We start from the raw sequence: 19,410 nt of genomic DNA, 5'->3' as shown, positions 1-19,410 counted from the left end.
CTTCCCAGGATGGCCACTTGTTTCCTCAAAGGCAAGTGGACATTACAGTCTTAGATATTGTAACCACATGCATGTAATTACATGCATTCTGTCACTGTTACTGTACTCTGTTGGCCAGAAGCAAGTCATAGTTCCTGCCCACACTCAAGGGGACAACACAAGGGCATGAATACCAGGAAGTGGGGATCATGGCAGTCACATTAGAGTCTTTCCCCCACATGATTGGTTCTAGTTTGGGGCTACTATAAATATTCAAGTGTGTTTGTGAATACATATGTTTTCATTTTTCTTGGTAAATACCTATGAGTGTATTTACTGGGTCACATGCTAAGTGTATGTTTAGTTCTATAATAAATTGCTTACGTGTTTTGCAAAGTTGTACTATTTTTCATTCCACCAGCAGTGTATGAGCATTCCAGTTGCCCCACGTCCGTATCAACCCTTGGTATTGTCTGTCTGTTTTAATTTTAGCCATTCTAGTGAGTATGTAGTGGTATTTCACTGTGCTTTTAATTTGCATTTCTGTGTTGACAAATAACATTAAGCAGCTCTTTTCATGTGCTTATTGGTAAAGGCTGAGGTTAATTTTTTTTTTCCCCATATGGATATCAGTTGTTCCAGCATCATTTGTTGAACAGATTACCCTTTCTCCATTGAATTATCTTGCCATCTTTGTCAAAAATAAAAAAAATTGTATATAATAGGTTAATTTCTGGACTCTCTTCTGTTCCATTTATCTGTGTTTCTCCTAATGTGAAGGAAATACAGTTGACTCTTGAACAACAGGAGTTTGAACTGCCTGGGTCCACTTATACTTGGATTTCTTTTTCAACAAATACATATTACAGTACTACACAATTCATGGTTGGTTGAATCCATAGATATGGAGGGCTAACTGTAAAGTTACATGTGGATTTTTGACTGTGCGGAGGGTCAGCCCCCGTAACCACTGTGTTGTTCAAGGGTCAGTCGTACTATCTTGAATGCTGTAGCTTTATAGTAAATCTTGAAATCAGGTAGTGTAAAGTGTTCTGACCTTATTCTTTTTCAGAATTGTTCTAGCTTTGGTCCATTGCATCTCTATATAAATTTTAGAATCAGTTTATCAGTTCTTACAAAAAAGCTTGCTGGGATTTTTACTGGGATTGTGTGGAATCTATAGATCAGTTTCGGGGAGAATTGACATCTTAACAGTATTGATCCTCTAATTCCGTAAAATGATATATGTCTCCATTTAGGTCTTTTTTTTTTTTTTTTTTTTTTTGTGGTATGCGGGCCTCTCACTGTTGTGGCCTCTCCCGTTGCGGAGCACAGGCTCCGACGCGCAGGCTCAGCAGCCATGGCTCACGGGCCTAGCCTCTCCGTGGCGTGTGGGATCCTCCCGGACCGGGGCACGAACCCGTGTCCCCTGCATCGGCAGGCGGACTCTCGACCACTGCGCCACCAGGGAAGCCCCTCCATTTAGGTCTTTGATTTTCCTTAGTAGTATTTTATAGTTTAAAGCGTGTAGGTCATGTACACATTCTGTTAAATTTCTCTCTAAATATTTCATTTTTTTGTATTTAATGTTTAAATTTCATTTTTAATTGTTCAGTGTTAGTGTATAGAAATAAAATTGAGTTTGTGTGTTGGCCTTATATCTGCAACCTTGTTAAGCTCATTTGTAATTCTAATAGTTTTTTGGGTAGATTCCTTGTTTCTCTGTAGATGATTATGTCATCTGCAAGTAAAGACAGCTTTACTTCTTGCTTTCCAATTTGTATGCCCTTTTTTTTCTTGCTTTATTGCACTGTGCAGGACTTTTAGTACAATGTTAAAAGAAATATTGGGAGTAGACATTCTTGCCTTATTCCTGATCTTAGGGAAAATGCACTCAATCTTTCATATTTAAATATGATGTTAGCTATAGGTTTTTCAATTTCTAAATTTTAAAAATTTTTTATTTTTGGCTGTGTTGGGTCTTCATTGCTGTGCGTGGGCTTTATCTAGCTGTGGTGAGCTGGGGCTACTCTTTGTTGCGGTGCACAGGCTTCTCATTGCAGTGGCTTCTCTTGTTGTGGAGCACGGACTCTTCTAGGTGCACGGCATTCAGTAGCAGCATGTGGGCTCAGTAGTTGTGGTGCGCGGGCTCTAGAGCTCAGGCTCAGTATCTGTGGCGCACGGGCTTAGTTGCTCCGCGGCATGTTGGCCTTTGCCAGACCAGGGATCAAACCCATGTCCCCTGCGTTGGCAGGCGGATTCTTAACCACTTCACCACCAGGAAAGTCCCAACCATAGGTTTTTTTGAAGGTCCCCTTTATTTTTACTTTGCTTAGTTTTTTTTTAATCATATGTGTTTTGAATGTTGTCAGGTGCTCTTTTTGCTGTCTGTCGAGTTGATTCTATTGTTTTCCTCCTTTATTCTGTTAATATGTGAGTTACGTTGATTGATTTTTCAAATGTTAAACCACCCTTGCATTTGTTGGATAAATTCCACTTGGTCATGATATATTACCCTTTTTATTGATATATAATGCTGGATTTGATTTGGCAATATTGTGTTAAGGATTTTCACATTTATGTTTATGAGCGATATTGATTTATAGTTTGTGTGTGTGAAATCTATGTCTAGTTTTGTTGTCAAGGTAATGCTGGCCTATCAGAATGAATTGGGAATTTTTACCTTTTTTTTGGCTGTGCCACGCATCTTACAGGATCTCAGTTCCCAGACCGGGGATTGAACCCGGGCCACGGCAGTGAAAGCCCGGAATCCTAGCCACTAGGCCACCAGGGAGCCCCCACCCCCCGACCTTTTTTTTCTATTATACTTTCTGAAATAGTTTATTATAAGACAGCTATTATTATTTTCTTAAATGTTTGATAGAATTCACCAGTGAAGCCACCTGGGCCTAGAGTTTTCTTTTAAAATTTTAGTTGTAAACTTAATTTCTTTTTATTATTTATTTATTTATTTTGGCTGCACCAGGTCTTAGTTGCGGCATGTGGACTTCTTAGTTGCGGCATGCATGCAGGATCTAGTTCCCTGGCCAGGAATTGAACCTGGGCCCCCTTCATTGGGAGCATGGAGTCATACTCACTGGATCTCCAGGGAAGTCCCTTAATTTCTTTTTAAATTAAGTATTTTAAAATTATGTTTTAAATTATTAATTATGTATTTTAAAAACAGATATAAGGCTATTAAGCTTTTCTGTTTTTTTCCTAGGGTCAGCTTTGGCATATTGTGTCTCAAGGAATTTGCAGTCATTTGCAGTTGTCAAATTTGTTTGTAAGGTTTTTCATAATATTCCCTTATCTTTTTAAAAAAATTATTTATTTATTTATCTTATGGCTGTGTTGGGTCTTCGTTGCTGCACATGGGCTTTCTCTCTAGTTGCAGCAAGCAGGGGCTACTCTTTGTTGCAGTGCGTGGGCTTCTCATTGTGGTGGCTTTTCTTTGTTGCAGGCTCTAGGTGTGCGAGCTTCAGTAGTTGAGGCACATGGGCTCAGTAGTGGCTCACGGGCTCTAGAGTGCAGGCTCAGTAGTTGTGGCACACAGGCTTAGTTGCTCCGTGGCATGTGGGATGTTCCTGGTCCAGGACTTGAACCTGTGTCCCCTGCATTGGCAGGCAGATTCTTAACCACTGCGCCACCAGGGAAGTCCCTCCCTTATCTTTTAAATGTATATAAAATACGCAGAGATTTCCCCTTTTTCATTCCTAATGTTGGAAATTAATGTCTGTTTTAATTGATCAGTCTGCATACAGATTTATCAATTTTAGTGTTCTTCAGAACACCAGTTTTTATTTCATTGATTTTCCTCTGTTGTTTTAAATTTTATTTCTTACTATTTACTTTGGGTTTCATTTGTTCTATTTTTCTAGCTTCTTTTCTAAAGTCACTAACTAAAACTGTAAACTTCCTTCTAAGCATGGCTTTTGCTGCATTCCACAAATTTCGATGTGTTGTGTTTTCATTGTCATTCAGTTCAGAATATTTTCTTACTTCCCCTGTAATTTCTTCTTTGACCCATAGATTATTTAGAAGTCTGTTTAATTTCCAAACATTTGAAATTTTTCCGTATTTTTTTCTGTGATTTCTAGTTTAATCCCATTGTGATCAGAGAACATTTTCTATATGATTTCAAGTCTTGTAAATTTATTTTATGGTCTGTCTTGATGAATTTTCCTTATGAACTTGAAAATACATTTTACCGTTGAACAATATAGATTTGAACTGTGCAGGTCCACTTAAAAGCTTCTTTAATAAATACATTCTTCATTACTACACTATTTGCAGTTGGTTGAGTCTGTGGATGGGGAACCTTGGATATGGAGGGTCAACTGTAAAGTTATATGTGGATTTTTGACTGTGTGTGGGTCGCTCCCCCTCACTCCCTTGTTCAGGGGTCAACTGTGATGTATATTTTGCTGCTGTTGGGTGAAGTGTTCTGGGAATGTTATTAGGCCATGTTGGTTGATAGTATTATTTAGGTCTTCTATATCCTTACTGACTTTTTGATTAAGGTGAGAAGATTATTTAAATCCCCAACTATAACTATGAATTTGTCTTTTTATCTTTTAAATTCGGTCTGATTTACTTTATGTGTTTTGAAACTATTATGTGTGCATACTTATACAGGATTATTATGTCTTCTTGACTGACTCCTTTATTTTGGAAATGTCCGTGTTTATCTCTGGTAATATCTTTTAGTTTGAAGTTGCCTGAGATTAATATTGCCACTACAGCTTTCTTATGATTAGTGTTTGCATGGTATATCATTTTCCATCCTTTGGCCTTTTAGCTATGTGTGTCTTTTTCTTTAAAATGGGTTTCTTGTCGGCAATATATAGCTCCATCTTTTACTTCTTTTTTTTTTTTTTTTTTTTTTTTGCAGTATGCGGGCCTCTCACTGTTGTGGCCTCTCCCATTGTGGAGCACAGGCTCTGGACGCGCAGGCTCAGCGGCCATGGCTCACAGGCCTAGTTGCTCCGCAGCATGCGGGATCCTCCCAGACTGGGGCACGAACCCGTGTCCCCTGCATTGGCAGGCGGACTCTCAACCACTGTGCCACCAGGGAGGCCCTATAGCTCCATCTTGAATTTTCTCCCCACCCAGTCTGACAATCTCTGCCTTTTAATTGGAGCATTTTAACATTTCTTGTGGTACAAGTATACTGTTGGCAAATTCTAACTTTTTTTTTCCTTTTGAAAAAATCTTTAATTTGTATTCATTTTTGAAAGATATTTTCATTGGATATAGAATTCTAGGTTGACAGTCGTGTTGTATCTCCCCCCCTTCCCCCCCACCCTCTGTGGGCATTTTAAAGATACTATTTTTTTTTAAATCTCAGATGGCTGAGTTTTTATGTTTTTGTTTTTTCTTTTTCCAACACAAACACAATGTGCACATGACCTGTCTATTCATTTTCTTTGCTGTGCAGCCTGGCATTGGGATTGGCGACTCTGATGGCCAGCGGGGCTGCTCTTTCCGCAGTGGCTTTGAGTTCTTGGAGTAATCTCAGCACAGTAAGATTTGTTTCACATCAGCAGCCCTTCAAGCTCCTTGAAGTTGTGGACCAGGAACTTCCGGAAGCCACTGGGCAGCAAGAGCTTTGTTTTCCCGTTGCTCCCATAACCAATGTTGGGCATCAGGATCTGGCCCTTGAATTTCCTGCGCACAGTGCCTCTGGATTTCTGCCAGTTCCGCTTAATTTTGACATATCGGTCTGACTGGTGTGGGTTGAACTTCTTGGTCTTTTTGACAATCTTGAGCTTCACGAGAGGTTTGAGGGCAGCCGTGGTGGCTGCCACCTCTGTAGGCAGGCCAAGGAAGAGCTGAAGATACTGTTCCATTGTATTTTTTTTGGCTTGCACAGTTGCTGTTCAGAAGTCTGAAGTCATTCTTAATTTTGATTAATTTTTTTCTGGCTACTTAAAGGATTTTCCCCTTTTCATGAACTTTGAGCCCGTGATTATGGTGCACCTTAGTCACTTTTGTGTTTGTTCTGCTTGGAGTGTGTTGAGCTTCTTTGTGAGTTTGTAGTTTTCATCAAACTTGGAAATCTTTCAGCCATTATTTCTTCAAATATTTTTCTTTTTTTGGTCTTCTTTCCCCCTCTCTGTCCTTCATTTTGCTCAGTTTCTATGTTTTCAAGTGCACTTTTTTTTCCTGCTGTATCTAACCTATTGTCATTACCATTCAGTGAAATTTTTATTTCAGACATGTTTTTTCATCTCTGGAAGTTCTATTTTCTTTTTATACCTCACATTTCTCTCCTTACTATGATCATGTTTTCCTTTAAATTCTTTTTTATTTATTGAGGTTTACTCGACATACCACATTATGTTAATTTCAGGTGTACAACATGATTTGATATTTGTATTTTTTAAATGAGTTAAATTCTTGAATAAAGTTATGACACTGTCTTAATGCTCTTGTTTGCTAATTATTCTAATTTTTCTTATTATTATAGGTCACAGTTTCCTGCTTCTTGACACATGTTGAGATTTTTGATTAGGTGCTGGGTGCTGTGAATTTTACATCATTGAGGGTCTGGATTGCGATCTTACTTGAAAGAGTGTTGAGTTTTGTTCTGGTGGGTGATTAAGTTACTTTTGGTTCATTCTGATTCTTTCAAGTCCTGATCTAGGGTCGTTTTTATCCTAGGGGTGATCTGACACACACCCCCCGCCCCCCACCAAGATGTGGCCCTTCCAGGTCTCTACTGAATGCCCTGATCGAGCAGGGAGAATGCTCCACTCTGGTGGTTGGGACTTGTGAGACCTATGAGGGTTCTGGGAACTGTTCAGCTTGCAGCTTCTTCATCAGTCTTTTTTCAGTCTCGTGGAGTGTCATTCTATGCATGTACACATTTTAATATTCAGTACAGACTTAAGGAAACCTCTGTGCAGATTTCTGGAGCTCCCTTTCTGCAGAGCTCCCTCCTCTCTGGAACTCTGTCCTGCACCTTTCAGCTGACTTAGCCTCCCTGAACTCCAGTCTGTTTCCTCAATCTGTTGCTGTGATCTGCTGGGATTCCCCCCTCCCACCACTGCCCCTGCCCTGGGTCCTTGGTCTGAAATGTGCAGAAATCTGTCAGAAGCCAGGGTGGTCTTAGGACTCCTATCATTTGTTTCTGTTCTGTCAGGAATCAAAGTCCTGTATTGCCTGCTGTCCAGTGTCTACAAACAGTGGTGTCATTTATTTTGTTTAGTTTTCTAGTTGTTTACAGTGGGAGGGTAAACCTGGTCCCTATTACTTCATCATAGGGCAGACTCTATTGGTTCATTTTGAGCAGATGAATGATATAACTTTCATGATCCTCATCTCATCCTGAATGTGGGGTGTTGGTATTATTCCCATTATTCCCGTGGATGAGGAACTGTGGTTCAGAGAGGTTGACCAGTATACCCACAGCCCCTCAGTTATTAATGCCAAAGGTCATGCACTTGCTACTATACCAGTGCCTCTCCAACAACATTTGTTGAATTGAATCTTGTTCTTCCCAGCAAAGAACTATAGGCCATATCTTGCCTAGGACATACCCAGAGCTACACAGTCGCTGGCAGGTATAGGATGAGCGCTCCTACAACTGAGTGTTTTTCTGGTTGCTCAGATCTGAGCTGTGTGCAGTTGACCTTTGCTGTGCATCAAGGTCAGCACGTGGGCACACCTCCTGGCTGGGGAAGGTCAGTGCCTGGACAGCAGGAGTGAGAGCGCCTTTTGTCTCTACCAAACTGACACATTTCTCTCCCTGCCACTGTGGCCTTTTTTTGTTTGCCTGTTTATTTTTTAAAGCATTTTGATGCTTTTTCTCCCTGCCTGCTCTCTGCATTCCAGCCTCTGAGGATCCTGACTGCGGATCCTCAGCTGGTGATTTCTAAACCTTACTATTACTATTATTATTTTTAAAACCATAAACCACCCTGTCAAGAGTTTTCAGGATTAAGTTGGAATTTAATTTGTAGGGATTTGTTTCAGGCTGGAAAATAGACTTGACCACTTAAAAGGGGGTCAATGTAGGGGCAGGTGTTTGAGAAGTATTGGACTTTCACAAAAGCTGGCCTGATGAGACTCATGGACCTGTGTGAGCTTAGTTCAGCTTCTGACAAGCAGTTGCCCGCTCAGACCTTTGCCCTCTTTTTTTTTTTTTTTTTTTTTTTTTGCGGTACTCGGGCCTCTCACTGTTGTGGCCTCTCCCGTTGCGGAGCACAGGCTCCGGACGTGCAGGCTCAGCGGCCATGGCTCACGGGCCCAGCCGCTCTGCGGCATGTGGGATCTTCCAGGACCAGGGCACGAACCCGTGTCCCCTGCATCGGCAGGCGGACTCTCAACCACTGCGCCACCAGGGAAGCCCCCTTTGCCCTCTTTTGAAGCAGCATCATGTAAAAGATGGGAGTCTGTCTTCCTCCTCCTCATGAGGAAGCGGAATGGTCAGGATTCTCCCAGGGGTCCTGTTGGTGTTTGCATGGAATAGTTCTTCATGGTGTCCATTGCAGGACATTTAGCCTCCCAAGCCTCTGCCCTCTAAATGCTGATGGGACTCCCTGCTCCCTGGTCACTGTGACAGCCAGAAACACCTCTACACATTTTTAAATGCCCTTGTGGGGGTGATTATGCCCCAGGGTTGAGAACCGTTGGGTCATGGCATTGCTTTGAGAGTGGCCAGATTTGTGGTTTGTTGTAGGTGAAATGTTCCAGGGAAAGGCACTGCTATGGTCCTTTGCTTGCTTCATTTTGGCTTATGTATATAAAGTGGTTCCTTTGGTTTAATTTTTTTAATTAAAAAAATTAATTAAGCCCATACTTATTGAGTACAAGTGACATTCTAAGTGCTAAAGATCTGCCTTCACTAAGGTGGTAAAGTGCCTGCCTTCAAGGAACTTAAAGGATAGACAGATAATAAACTAGTTATATAATGAAGAATTTCAGATGGTATTATCAAGGATATCAACGTGCAGAGCAGTAAAGAGGAATGAAGGCTGTCTTGGTCATGAAGAAATAGTTTTCTAAAGGACACAGACAGGAGATCGGGATGGTCCATTTTAGATTACAGGTATTTCAACGCGAGCTGGCGAATCATCTAGAATGTAATCATATTGGGCAATTCCCAGATTGGCGAGAAGTCCACTGAGTTCACTAGTAAGGTCTAACCGACCTCGGACAGTACCGTGAGTTGGAATACGGGTGTGGAAATGCTTGTTCCTTTCTAAGCAGCCTCCGAGATTGAGTTTGGAAGTTGGGCTTTGGTGTGCTGAGACCCCAGAAGCCTCTGTGAAGCTGAGGTTTGAAGAATTTGGAGAGTGTTGCTGTTTAAATTCCTTGGTGGGGATATGCACACACATGTGTGCTTCTTATACGCCTTGAATATCCCTGGAAGAATATATAAGGAGCCAGCATCAGTGCTGTGTCCCCAAGGAAGAGGAGGCTGTTGGGATGAAAGGGAAGCTTCCTTTTAAATTTTTTTAGTATTTAATTTTTTAAAGCAGAATATATTTACATGGCTCACAGTTTAGAAAGGTACAGAAGGGTATACAATGAAAGAGACTTACTTGGTACTGTATATTGCTTAAAGTTTTTCCTCTGGCAAACATTAGCTATTCAGGGGATGAACTAATTTTAAGGGAAGTTCCTTGGAGATAATGCCTCAGTGATTAGTTGTATCTCAGGAAGAAAGTTTTGGTTTAAATCAGAATCAGGCTTCCTAAATATTAAAGCTGTTTGTGTTAGTTTGTTTCATCTAGTCAAATAACCTACATTATTATTTATGGGGTAGTATTAAGGTTGTTGCTTAATAAAATGTAGTCTAAACAAAACTCGATTATTTTGATTAAGTAGAAGGGCTCAAATCATCTTGGTACCAGTTACTACCTGAGTCATCATGGGCAAGTTATTTAACCTCCCTTGCCTCAGTTTCCTCATCAGCAATAATTTCATACATTTATTATGAGAATGAAATGAAGAAGGAGCTAAATAAATGTTAGCACTTAGTATTTACCAAATGGAGTGAAGGAAGCCCTCAGGAAGGTAATGAACTTTATATAACCCATTCAAACCAAATCTGTTCTGCTCTTTATTGACCATTCATTCATTCAGCAAATATCTATGGAAGGCCTAATCTGTGCCTGATACTGTCCTAGGCCCCAGGGATACAGTGACGAGCAAACACAGACAGTTTCTGCCCATGTGGAGTTTATAGTCTGGCGAGGGACACAAACATCAATCGGATATCACACACTTAAAGTTGCAGTTCTGCCCAGCCCTTGAAGGAGAGGTATACGGTGTGAGTGTATATTAGGGAGATTTGATCGTGTCATGGCTGTCAGAGAAGGAATGCTTCCCCAAAGAAGTGACTTAACTGAAATTTGAAGGATGAATCAGATTGTCAGAGGGAAGGGAGGGAATACCTGGCATAAAGTCCCACTGACAGAGGAAGCAAAGGCCAGTATGTCTGTTCTGTGCAGAGCTGGGGTTCGTGGTGCCACGCAGACCTAATATGTAGTCAGAGGAGACGCGTGGCCAAGCTGGGAGGGCTTTTCTGTATTAGCGTTGTTGATGTTTACTGGGGCGGGTTGGTGGATGAGATCAGATTATCGTTTTGAAGCGATAGTCTGTTTGCTGTGTGGAAAATGAATTAGAAGAGAGCCAGCGTGGATGTGCGTGAGCTGATTAGAAGGCTATTGCAGTGGTCCAGGCAGGAGATTTTGGAAGCTTGGACCTAAGTGATGACAGAAGAAATGGAGAGAAGTGGATGATTGATTCCATGGATATTTAGGAAGGCGTATTGGCAGGACTTGCTCTGGCAAGTGAGGGGAAGAGCTGTCAGGGATGGCCTTTTGGATTCTAGTTTGCGTATTTTGGTGGAAGGTTGTGACATTCACCCACACAGGGAACAGTGGAAGCGTACAAATATGGCGGAGGGAGAGGATTATGAATCTGTTATGGGATTTTGTTAAGTCCAAGAGGAGGCAGGAAGGCAGTTGGGTGTAGAACTCAGAGGTGTCTGGGCTAGAGATCTGAACGCATGAGCTTACTGATGCCTGGAGCCTTAGGAGGGAGGGACAGTGGGGGAGGGAGGAAAGGAAAGCATGCTCAGGTTCTCTGAGACTTTCTAGTTAGTTTCATGCTGGCTGACCTTCTTGTCCTGGCAGAAGAAGGGGCTCTTGAGACAGGACCTTGAATGAGGAGATAGAGTCCTTTGAGCAGAGTCCTTGTCACTGGGCCCTGTGCCCGCTGTGTGGTAGCAATTGGGCATGAGGAAATCTTTGGGGACCCTCTGTGGACTGGACTTTCTCCTCTTCCACCTTCTATCCTTTTTCCCAGGAGGCTTGGCACTTGCCATCTGACTAGCTGGGAGGAGTTTGGAGGCTGGCTCCTGAGACCCACAGATTAGCTCATTTGTCTGGATATTATCTGTAGATAATTGGAAATTGGTTTGAACATCAGTAATGGTAAACTAATCATAACTCTCTCAGGCAGCTTGTTTCCTTCTTTTGGAGATTTGTAGATTTCCTCCCAGTCTGTCTGTCTCTGTCTCTCTCTCTCCCTTTCTCTGAATTTTGGCCAGATCAGCCAAGGGTTGAAGGTAAGTGTGAGGGTGAGGGGAGAGATCCAGAGAAGGAAACAGACTAGGGCCAGGTGAGTGGGCCACATGGTGCCTGGCTGTGGGTTGCTCTGCTTATCTGTCAGCTTGTCACTAGCTTATTTACAAAACGGATTTAAACTCGGCTTTCTTTACTACTGGGGATTGGTATCCTTAGTGACAGGTGATAAATAGGAACCAGTGTCCATAGTTTGCTGCTTCCTTGGCTCCAAATAGATGCCCAGAGAAAATGCTGAGCGTGGGCAACTGGGGCCCCCTTGTGGCTGAATTTGGTTCTCCACTTTTGCTCTGCTCTCGCTGGTCAGTGGCGGGGGAGACACGGCAAAAGGGAAGTTTGGCTTTCACTTAAAGGCTTTTGTGGACTTCTCCTATTGCTGCGGATTTTGTGATGGTCCCCAGCCCCTGCTGCTCAGCTGCCAGGGCCCTCCTAAGCTAAATGCAGCCTTCTTGAGGTGCCGTGACAGTAAACCCAGAAACAGTCTCTTCGTGTTCACTGGCAAATTCAGGCTCTTCTTCGGGCTGCTTCTTACAGGTAACCCACCACAGAACACTCTGTGGTGTGGAAAACTGGTGAGAAATATGAGAAGTAGTTGTTTGTGTGTGTTGCTCGAGAATGGCACACCTTAGGTTTTTTTGATGTCCATTGGGTGGCACTGCGATCTTACTTTTGTTTTTATTTTTCTTTGCAGCCAAGCTCTAATCCAGGAAGTGAAAATGTGGCGCCTCGAGAGCCGCTGGTAAGAAGCCATGATATATAGTATAATTTTCTAATAATTAAAATACTGAGTTTCAAGAAACCTTATGCTCCTATAGTTTTGCATCAGTAGTGCCGCTTTAGGAGTAGGTGCTCTGTGGAGACAGCTCGCAAGTGATCTCTAACTTCTGATTCCTCTTCTGGCACTCAGGGATTAGCGAGATCTCCCCTTAGTAAAGCCTGGTCTTTTCTGGAATGGAAAGCATCTGCCCCAGGTGTGGTGAGGCACCATTTTACTTGTTTGAATCAGTGGTAATTAGTGGGATGCCTGAAACCTTTGGAGGCTGAGCTGGAGCGAGGTTGCTGGGCCTGACCAAGTAGCTGCTTGATTGTCTGAAATAGCCATTCTGCTCCTCAGGGTGAGGGCACTTCAGGTGGCCTTTGAAGAACAGGTAAGGGAGAGAGTTCCATTTTTGCCTGGTCAGTAATTTGGTTTGTGATACTCATTTCCAACATTATCTGCTTATACTATTTTTTTTTTTCTGTACGCGGGCCTCTCACTGTTGTGGCCTCTCCCGTTGCGGAGCACAGGCTCCAGATGCGCAGGCTCAGTGGCCATGGCTCATGGGCCCAGCCGCTCCGCGGCATGTGGGATCTTCCCGGACCGGGGCACGAACCCGTGTCCCCTGTATCGGCAGGTGGACTCTCAACCACTGCGCCACCAGGGATGCCCTCTTTTTACATTTTAATCTATGGATTTAACTACTGATCACCAGAAGAGTGGCTGGACCATCTTTTGGGGCATGATTGTATAAACTGGGCATTCTTTCAAGCAATGAGCCCTGGGCAATCGGCAGCCTCACTGATTTCTGGGTACTTGGAGCGCTGCAGCCCCTTGGCTCTGCTAGTGTTTCTGTGCACTGGTCTTTTCCTGCTGTACTCTGCATCTGCTTGTTGGTTGGTTGTATTTTTATTTCTTTCTTTTCTGGGAGGCCCCGAGCAGTCTTCAAACCCTAGTAGCCTGCGATCGTCCAGAGTTCAGATTCATTCTCTCAAGGCCAGCTCTACAATTACCTTATATTTAATTAATATTTTTTCCCCTCTTTACGTACTTGCTGCATAATTGCTCAGAGGAAAGAAAACACATAGCAGCAATTTATATATATATATAAAAACAATAATTAAAAAAAACCCCGAAATAAACTCCCATCTCATTTGGGTTGATCCTATGAGTTGTGTAATTAGGGCCCTATTAAAAGGTAGACCCTTTCTCCTTCCCCTCTTTTTTTTTTATTAATTTTTTTATATTAAACTCCCACAGTCTCTCAGTCATGCCCTTATTGCTTTTGGTCAGCCGTTTGCAGCAGCCTGATTAAATGAGGGCACCAGCCGAGCTGTATGGTCTTGTGTGAGCTACTTCTGCCTCTTGGGAGTGGCAGTGGGAGGGTGCCAGGCAGAGAAACCTCCGAGGGCTAGTGACGGCTTGCGGCTTGCGTAGTAGGTCGGGGGTAGAGGATGAGCTGCTGTGAACCGGCAGCAGGCTGGAGAGAGTCATAGGGTGCCAGAGAAGTGATGGGATGGGAGCGCCCACCCACAGAAAGCCCTGAGGCATTCAGCCCAAGTCACACCTTCCCAGGGGAGATTCCTCAGGCCGTGTGTGTTAGCTGTCTCCTGGGTGCTCAGGAACAGACAATGGAAGAATAAAGCTAAGCCTTCTTCCCAAGTAATTTATATATTTCATTTGGGGAAGAAAATGCATTTGTTACATGCGAAACAATTAGCAAACAGCACAAGGCTGTATATAATTTTAGCAAACAGTACAAAATTGTATATAATTTGGTGCAGAATTGCCTGGCTGGGAGTATAAGAGAGCCCTCATTATTCAGAGAAGGAAGAGTTCTCTGGGGGTAGGGGGTGCTTAGGGATGGTTTTTGTGAAACTTGAAGCCAGGTCTGGAGGAATAGGATAGTCCAGTGTTGAGGGAGCACCATGCTCAGTTATTTTTGGTTTTGTTTTTAACTGAGTGGGGTGCATATTTTCCACAAAATTCCTTAATGGAAGCTGCCTGTTCTCTACACTAAAAAGGCTAAGCATGGGATGCTGAAGGCAAATAATCTTGTTCTTTGTTTTCAGAACTAGATGAGCACTTTGGAAGAATTTTTCCCTTTATTAAAAAAGTGAGTTACAACAAAAGAGGCTCTATTGACTAGTCAGTACAGTGCAAGTTTCATTGTTCAGTGGATGTATTTGGGTGTCTGCATCATTGTTTTGCTCTATTTGCTAGGGAAGGAGGGCCTGATTTTCATATCTGTCCTCTCTGGGCTATAAAAACTGGCTTGTGATTTTGAGTTGATAAGTATGGTCTTGTGGTCTCTAACTGACACATTTGTGTTCATAGCCATCCCCTGGTCTTGATTCCAGCCGCATAGGGTCACTGCACGTACCTTCTCTTACCCCTTCAATCCTCCTCCGCTCCCAAAAGAACCAACCCAGCAACTCTGGCCACATTAGTGGGATAATTGCTCTATAATGTCATGATGTCCTCAGGGCTGGTGATTGGTAAACAGACTCATTTTGATAAATTCTGTAAACTCCCAGTTGAAATTCTCTGATTGTTAAATGACAAAACTCTTTGCCAGAGTTAAAACGGCTGATTACTTTTTCTTTATACTTTGTTCTCTGAACTTTGCCTCCCAGGGCAAGCTCCAGAGTACTGACCTCTAGCTTCTCCCAGACCTGTTCAGAACCTTCTGTCAGTTTCCCACAGACCCATGATTTCTCATCACCTGTGTGGGCATGTGCTCGGGCCGTCACAGAGGTTCTGGGTCGGTCCCTGCACTGCTCCGCCAGGATCAAGTCCTGCCTAGTCAATAGATCTGTAAGAATGAGTGGACAGTTGTCTGCGTGGAGTAACTCGGTTCCTCTCTTGCTTGGATACAGAAACAGGGGTTAAGTAATGTCTTGAGAGTCCTTCTAGTCATGTGAGTTTAGGGTATTTGAAGCAGCAATAAATATGCTCCCTTGTTTCAGTACAACAAGCTCCTCAATATTCAGCAATTCTGTTGCTTACCTACTTTATACAACACTTATGAATTTGGGCTAAACTAGAATTTCAGCGTTTTGCTCTTTGACACCAACTTCTTTCTAATGGATGAATCTTCTCTTCCTCTAACCTGTAGGTATAGGTTTTGTTTTTTGTTTGTTTTTTGTTTCTATCCTTTTCCCAGCATCCCTCTACCAAAATAATCCCAAACTACAATTAATGTACCTTTATAAATGATGATGGTAATTCTACTTTATCACATTCCCTAGGATTAATATTTTTAGTATGCTGAATTCTTTTTTTTTTTAAACATTGCGTTCCCATGGCTTATGTATTCTATAACTGGAAGTTTGTTCCTTTTGACCATTTTCACCCATTCCCCCCACCCTCCCCTGAGTACCATTTTTTTTTTTTTTTTTGCGGTACACGGGCCTCTCACTGTTGTGACCTCTCCCGTTGCGGAGCACAGGCTCCGGACGCTCAGGCTCAGTGGCCATGGCTCACGGGCCCAGCCGCTCCGCGGCATGTGGGATCTTCCCAGACCGGGGCACGAACCTGTGTACCATGCATCGGCAGGCGGACTCTCAACCACTGCGCCACCGGAAGCCCCGTTTTTTTTTTTTTAATTTTTAGGTTTCACATATCTGAAGTACGGAAGTATCATGTATCCTCAGGTTTCTCCCTGAGGCTAAGACAGAACCTTGAGGGGGGAGGGGGCGGTTCTGCATCATGTGTTTGATCTCCACCCTTCTGGGGAGCTCATCCACCTTATGCCTGGAACACCGAAGGTTTCCTCTTTGGTTTTTAAGTCAGTTAACCAGAGACTGGTAATCAAAAGGCCGTTAATATCTTGATGAATTCAGGGAGCTAGTTTGTGAGCTTCTCTTTAAGAGAGCCGTGGCTGGTTGCCTGTCTCCTGGAGACCTCTCACACGTACTTCTGGCACAGTCTCCCCTATATTTGTATCTTTTGTGGTTCAAGTATTGATACTTGGGTATACTTGTTGGTGGGCTCACTGTGGATAGGTGATTCTTATGTTTTTCCCCACCAAAACATTTCTGAAGAATGACATTCCCATGCTCAATGCATTTCTTTGTGTATATACTCATGTACATATGTGTGTATGTGTATATCCAGAACATGTAACACACATATATTTATTTTACAAAATTCAAAGCACTTGGTGGGGAAATAAAATTGATTTTAATAGTGTATTCATGAAAGTGTTTTACAAGCACAGGGATAATAAAACTAGCCACTTAGAGATTTCAGGAAATTGTCATTTTTCCAGGAAGAATAAATAAATATGGCAAATCTAAAGTATTAAGCATTATTATTTAAAGGGTCTGTAGTGGTTGATTTCTGTGGGTGTAGCAGAGTTAGGTTTGCTGAAGTGAACTGTAATCTCCACCTCTTGTTTCCCACTCAGGGTCTGCCTAGAAGCAGTGACTGGGGCTGATATTATAGGGATAATCCTGAATATGCTCTATTTATTTATTTGTAAAAAGTGAATCATCTGCAGATTTGGTACTTATGGTACCAAAGGCAGGAGGCACCCCTCATGGCTGCTGTGAGAAACTTGGAACCTAAATCGAGTGTCAGCAGCCAGAGGGTGGGGCTTGTGGTGCTCCTCCGTTGGGATGCTGCTGTGGGCTGGAGGCCTGGGCACCTAGGTAGGAGGAAATGTTGGCTTTCCTCCTTCCCCACTCTCCTCTCATCACCTGTGGAAAACGCTGCTCTTTTAACATTGGCACCCCTTGTCGGGAGGGTGCCTGAGATTCCCGCCTGTCCTGCAGATGGGGGGAGGAAACTGGAGAGAACTAAATGCTGAAATGGATGAACTTGAGAAAAGCCTCATTCCGTCTCTGGGTGGCTTCTCTGTAGTCTCTAGGCTACTTACTGATTTTGAAATTACTGCCTCTTCCTACTCTGTCCTTCCTATTACAGACTGAGAAGGTTTGTTGAGTAGACGAGGCTGTGGCCTTTCAGTTCTTTCCTCCTTCAGGTAAATGAAGAGGTTGTTTTTTCAGTTTTAAGGTGTCCTTTTACAAATAATTATTAGATGAATCTGAACTCTTAGGAGTAATAATTAGAGAAATGGAATTTGAGATTGTTATTCAGCTTTGTTTATGTTTTGGGTTTCTGGCTTTTGTGGTAATACTTTATACTTGCTGTAGTTTCTGTAATCAGAGGCCCTGACTATTGGATAACTGAACAGTGTCCTCATTCTGGAGTGGGAACCAGGGAGCTGAGCGCTCAAGTGCCTTTTTTCAGAGCCACAGTGATCAGGGGAGTTGGGTTTTTCATCTTGTCACCAGCCTCTTTGAGAAGAGGTTTCGTTTTCTTCCTTTCGTCCTGGAGACACAGTCTCAGAGTTCTACCCAGGCGTTGGCTGGGCATGGGATGTATAGAGCTCTTATTTGGGCAGGGTGACCTTCTGAAAATGTTTTCTGTTGTTTTAAATCAGTCATTATCTTATTTGAAAGAATTTTTACTCAAAAGCTGCTTTTAAAGTGTGACCTAAAGGTGGGTATTCCATGTGGCAAACTCAGCAAATCCCTTACGAGCCCCCAGTTTGTGAAGCACTGAATGTCATACTTAGGGCAGCCGTATGCCCTCTGCTTTTGAGGGTAATTTCAATTTAAAATATTTTAGCCCATTGTCAAACCATGCAGACCAATTTGGGTTTGAAAAATCCCCTCTTGTAGTTAACCCCACTCTACGCTGAGAAGCTGCGGGAAGATAAAGTGGTGCTTTGGAGAAGGACGTGATTGCGGCCCTCCCTCCTTCCCTCCCAGCTCTCCTTTCTTTTATGGTTTGTAGTTATAACCAAGATTTATGCCTGTTGCTCCACAAATCTTCTCTCTGCCATTATGAGTTTGTCTGCACAGTCTAGAGATGGGGCCGACGCTGAGTGATGCTTGCAGTAAATCTGCGTGGGGTGCTCCCTGACACCGAGGCCGACAGGAGCCGTCTCCTGGCCCCCCTGGATGGGGCTGGATTGCCCCTGTCAGGGAGAAGATGTGCTGCCGCTTTTGTGGCCTCTTGCCTTTGGTGGCCCTGGTGGCCCCGGTCTCCTGCTTGTGCTCACAAGAGTCTGCGGAGTGGTGCTCTGGGGTAGCACCAAGAGGCCTTTCTCTGTGTGTCCACTGTGGTCCAGTCAGGCCATGGCAAGAGCATCTTCAGGGGCAGGGCTGCCTTTTCCAGCTTGGAGGGGAGGAGCTGCTGATAGAATCAGGCACACAAGTTGATCATACGTATATACATGGTTTAGTTTTTCCACAGTTTGCTGAAAATGGGTTTTGATGGAGAAGTGGGAGAGTAAACAGCATTTATTAAACATCGTTTTTTTTCCCTTTCCTCATACCTTCTGTTTGCTGTATCCTTTTCTTTGACTCATATCAGATCTCTTGTGAAATGAAGTGGCAGCACCAATAAATACATATTTTTGAGAAAGTGTCAAGAGCTTTCATTAGAAACTGCTTCACTGTCATGGTGCCGGGTGCTCTTGACTGGGCAGCTCCTGGCTGGTCACATCCACACCCACACCCCTTCTGCAGACCAGGAGGACGTCAGCTTGTCTTGAACCCGTGGGCCAGTTGATTTGTTAGCGAATTAGGCAATTTTGTTAAATATGCTATAAACAGGTGAAATATAATGTGAGCAGAGTGATCTATAAATGTTGTAAACATAAATGTAAAAAGAGGGTTCTGTGAAAACTAAGCTGAATGTTTTGGTAAATGCAAACTGCTAAAAAGATTGCTGTCTTTTTAGGTGTGAGTGGGGAAGATCCTAACAATCTAGAAGTATTCTGTACTTCAGTTTGCTTTGCTAATGTCTTTTAAGGGCTCGCTTTGCTTTAGAAATTGTGAAGGGTGTGTTACGGGTGAAGTTTATGCAAGAAAGACGTCTGGGAACTCGGGCGTGTGGGTCCCACACTCAAAGAGAAGGTCTTGGCTCTACATCAAAAGATTAGCAAATGACCGCAGGTTTGTTTATAGGTTTTAAGTTAATGTGAAACGTTTAAGGTATGTAGATAAGACCCCGTTTTTAATGATTCCCTGCTTTAACTGATTTTTCAGTTAACTGACC

The 19,410-nt window shown here is 43.0% G+C and overlaps 2 protein-coding genes across 3 annotated transcripts in view; one reads left to right on the top strand and one right to left on the bottom strand.

Moving 5' to 3' along the window:
* Positions 1–19,410, top strand: part of PEX14 (peroxisomal biogenesis factor 14) — a 137,113-nt gene that overhangs the window by 5,005 nt on the left and 112,698 nt on the right. Inside the window, exon 2 of one of the 2 annotated variants that reach the window (XM_030878772.3) lies at positions 12,271–12,318. The exons of the other annotated variant lie outside the window; for it this stretch is intronic. Coding sequence (XP_030734632.1) covers positions 12,271–12,318 — 48 coding nt within the window. The remainder of the gene's footprint in view (positions 1–12,270; positions 12,319–19,410) is intronic. 2 annotated transcript variants of the gene reach the window in all.
* On the bottom strand, positions 5,396–5,831 carry LOC115866808 (large ribosomal subunit protein eL32-like). Its single transcript, XM_060289815.1, is given in 2 exon segments — positions 5,396–5,489; positions 5,491–5,831. Coding segments are annotated over 2 exon segments (435 nt in total).

Source organism: Globicephala melas, chromosome 1 (genome assembly GCF_963455315.2).
Source record: "Globicephala melas chromosome 1, mGloMel1.2, whole genome shotgun sequence".
Classification (NCBI taxonomy): Eukaryota; Metazoa; Chordata; class Mammalia; order Artiodactyla; family Delphinidae; genus Globicephala; species Globicephala melas.
Note: the sequence above shows the minus strand (reverse complement) of the source record. Positions and strands in the feature narration are given on the sequence as shown.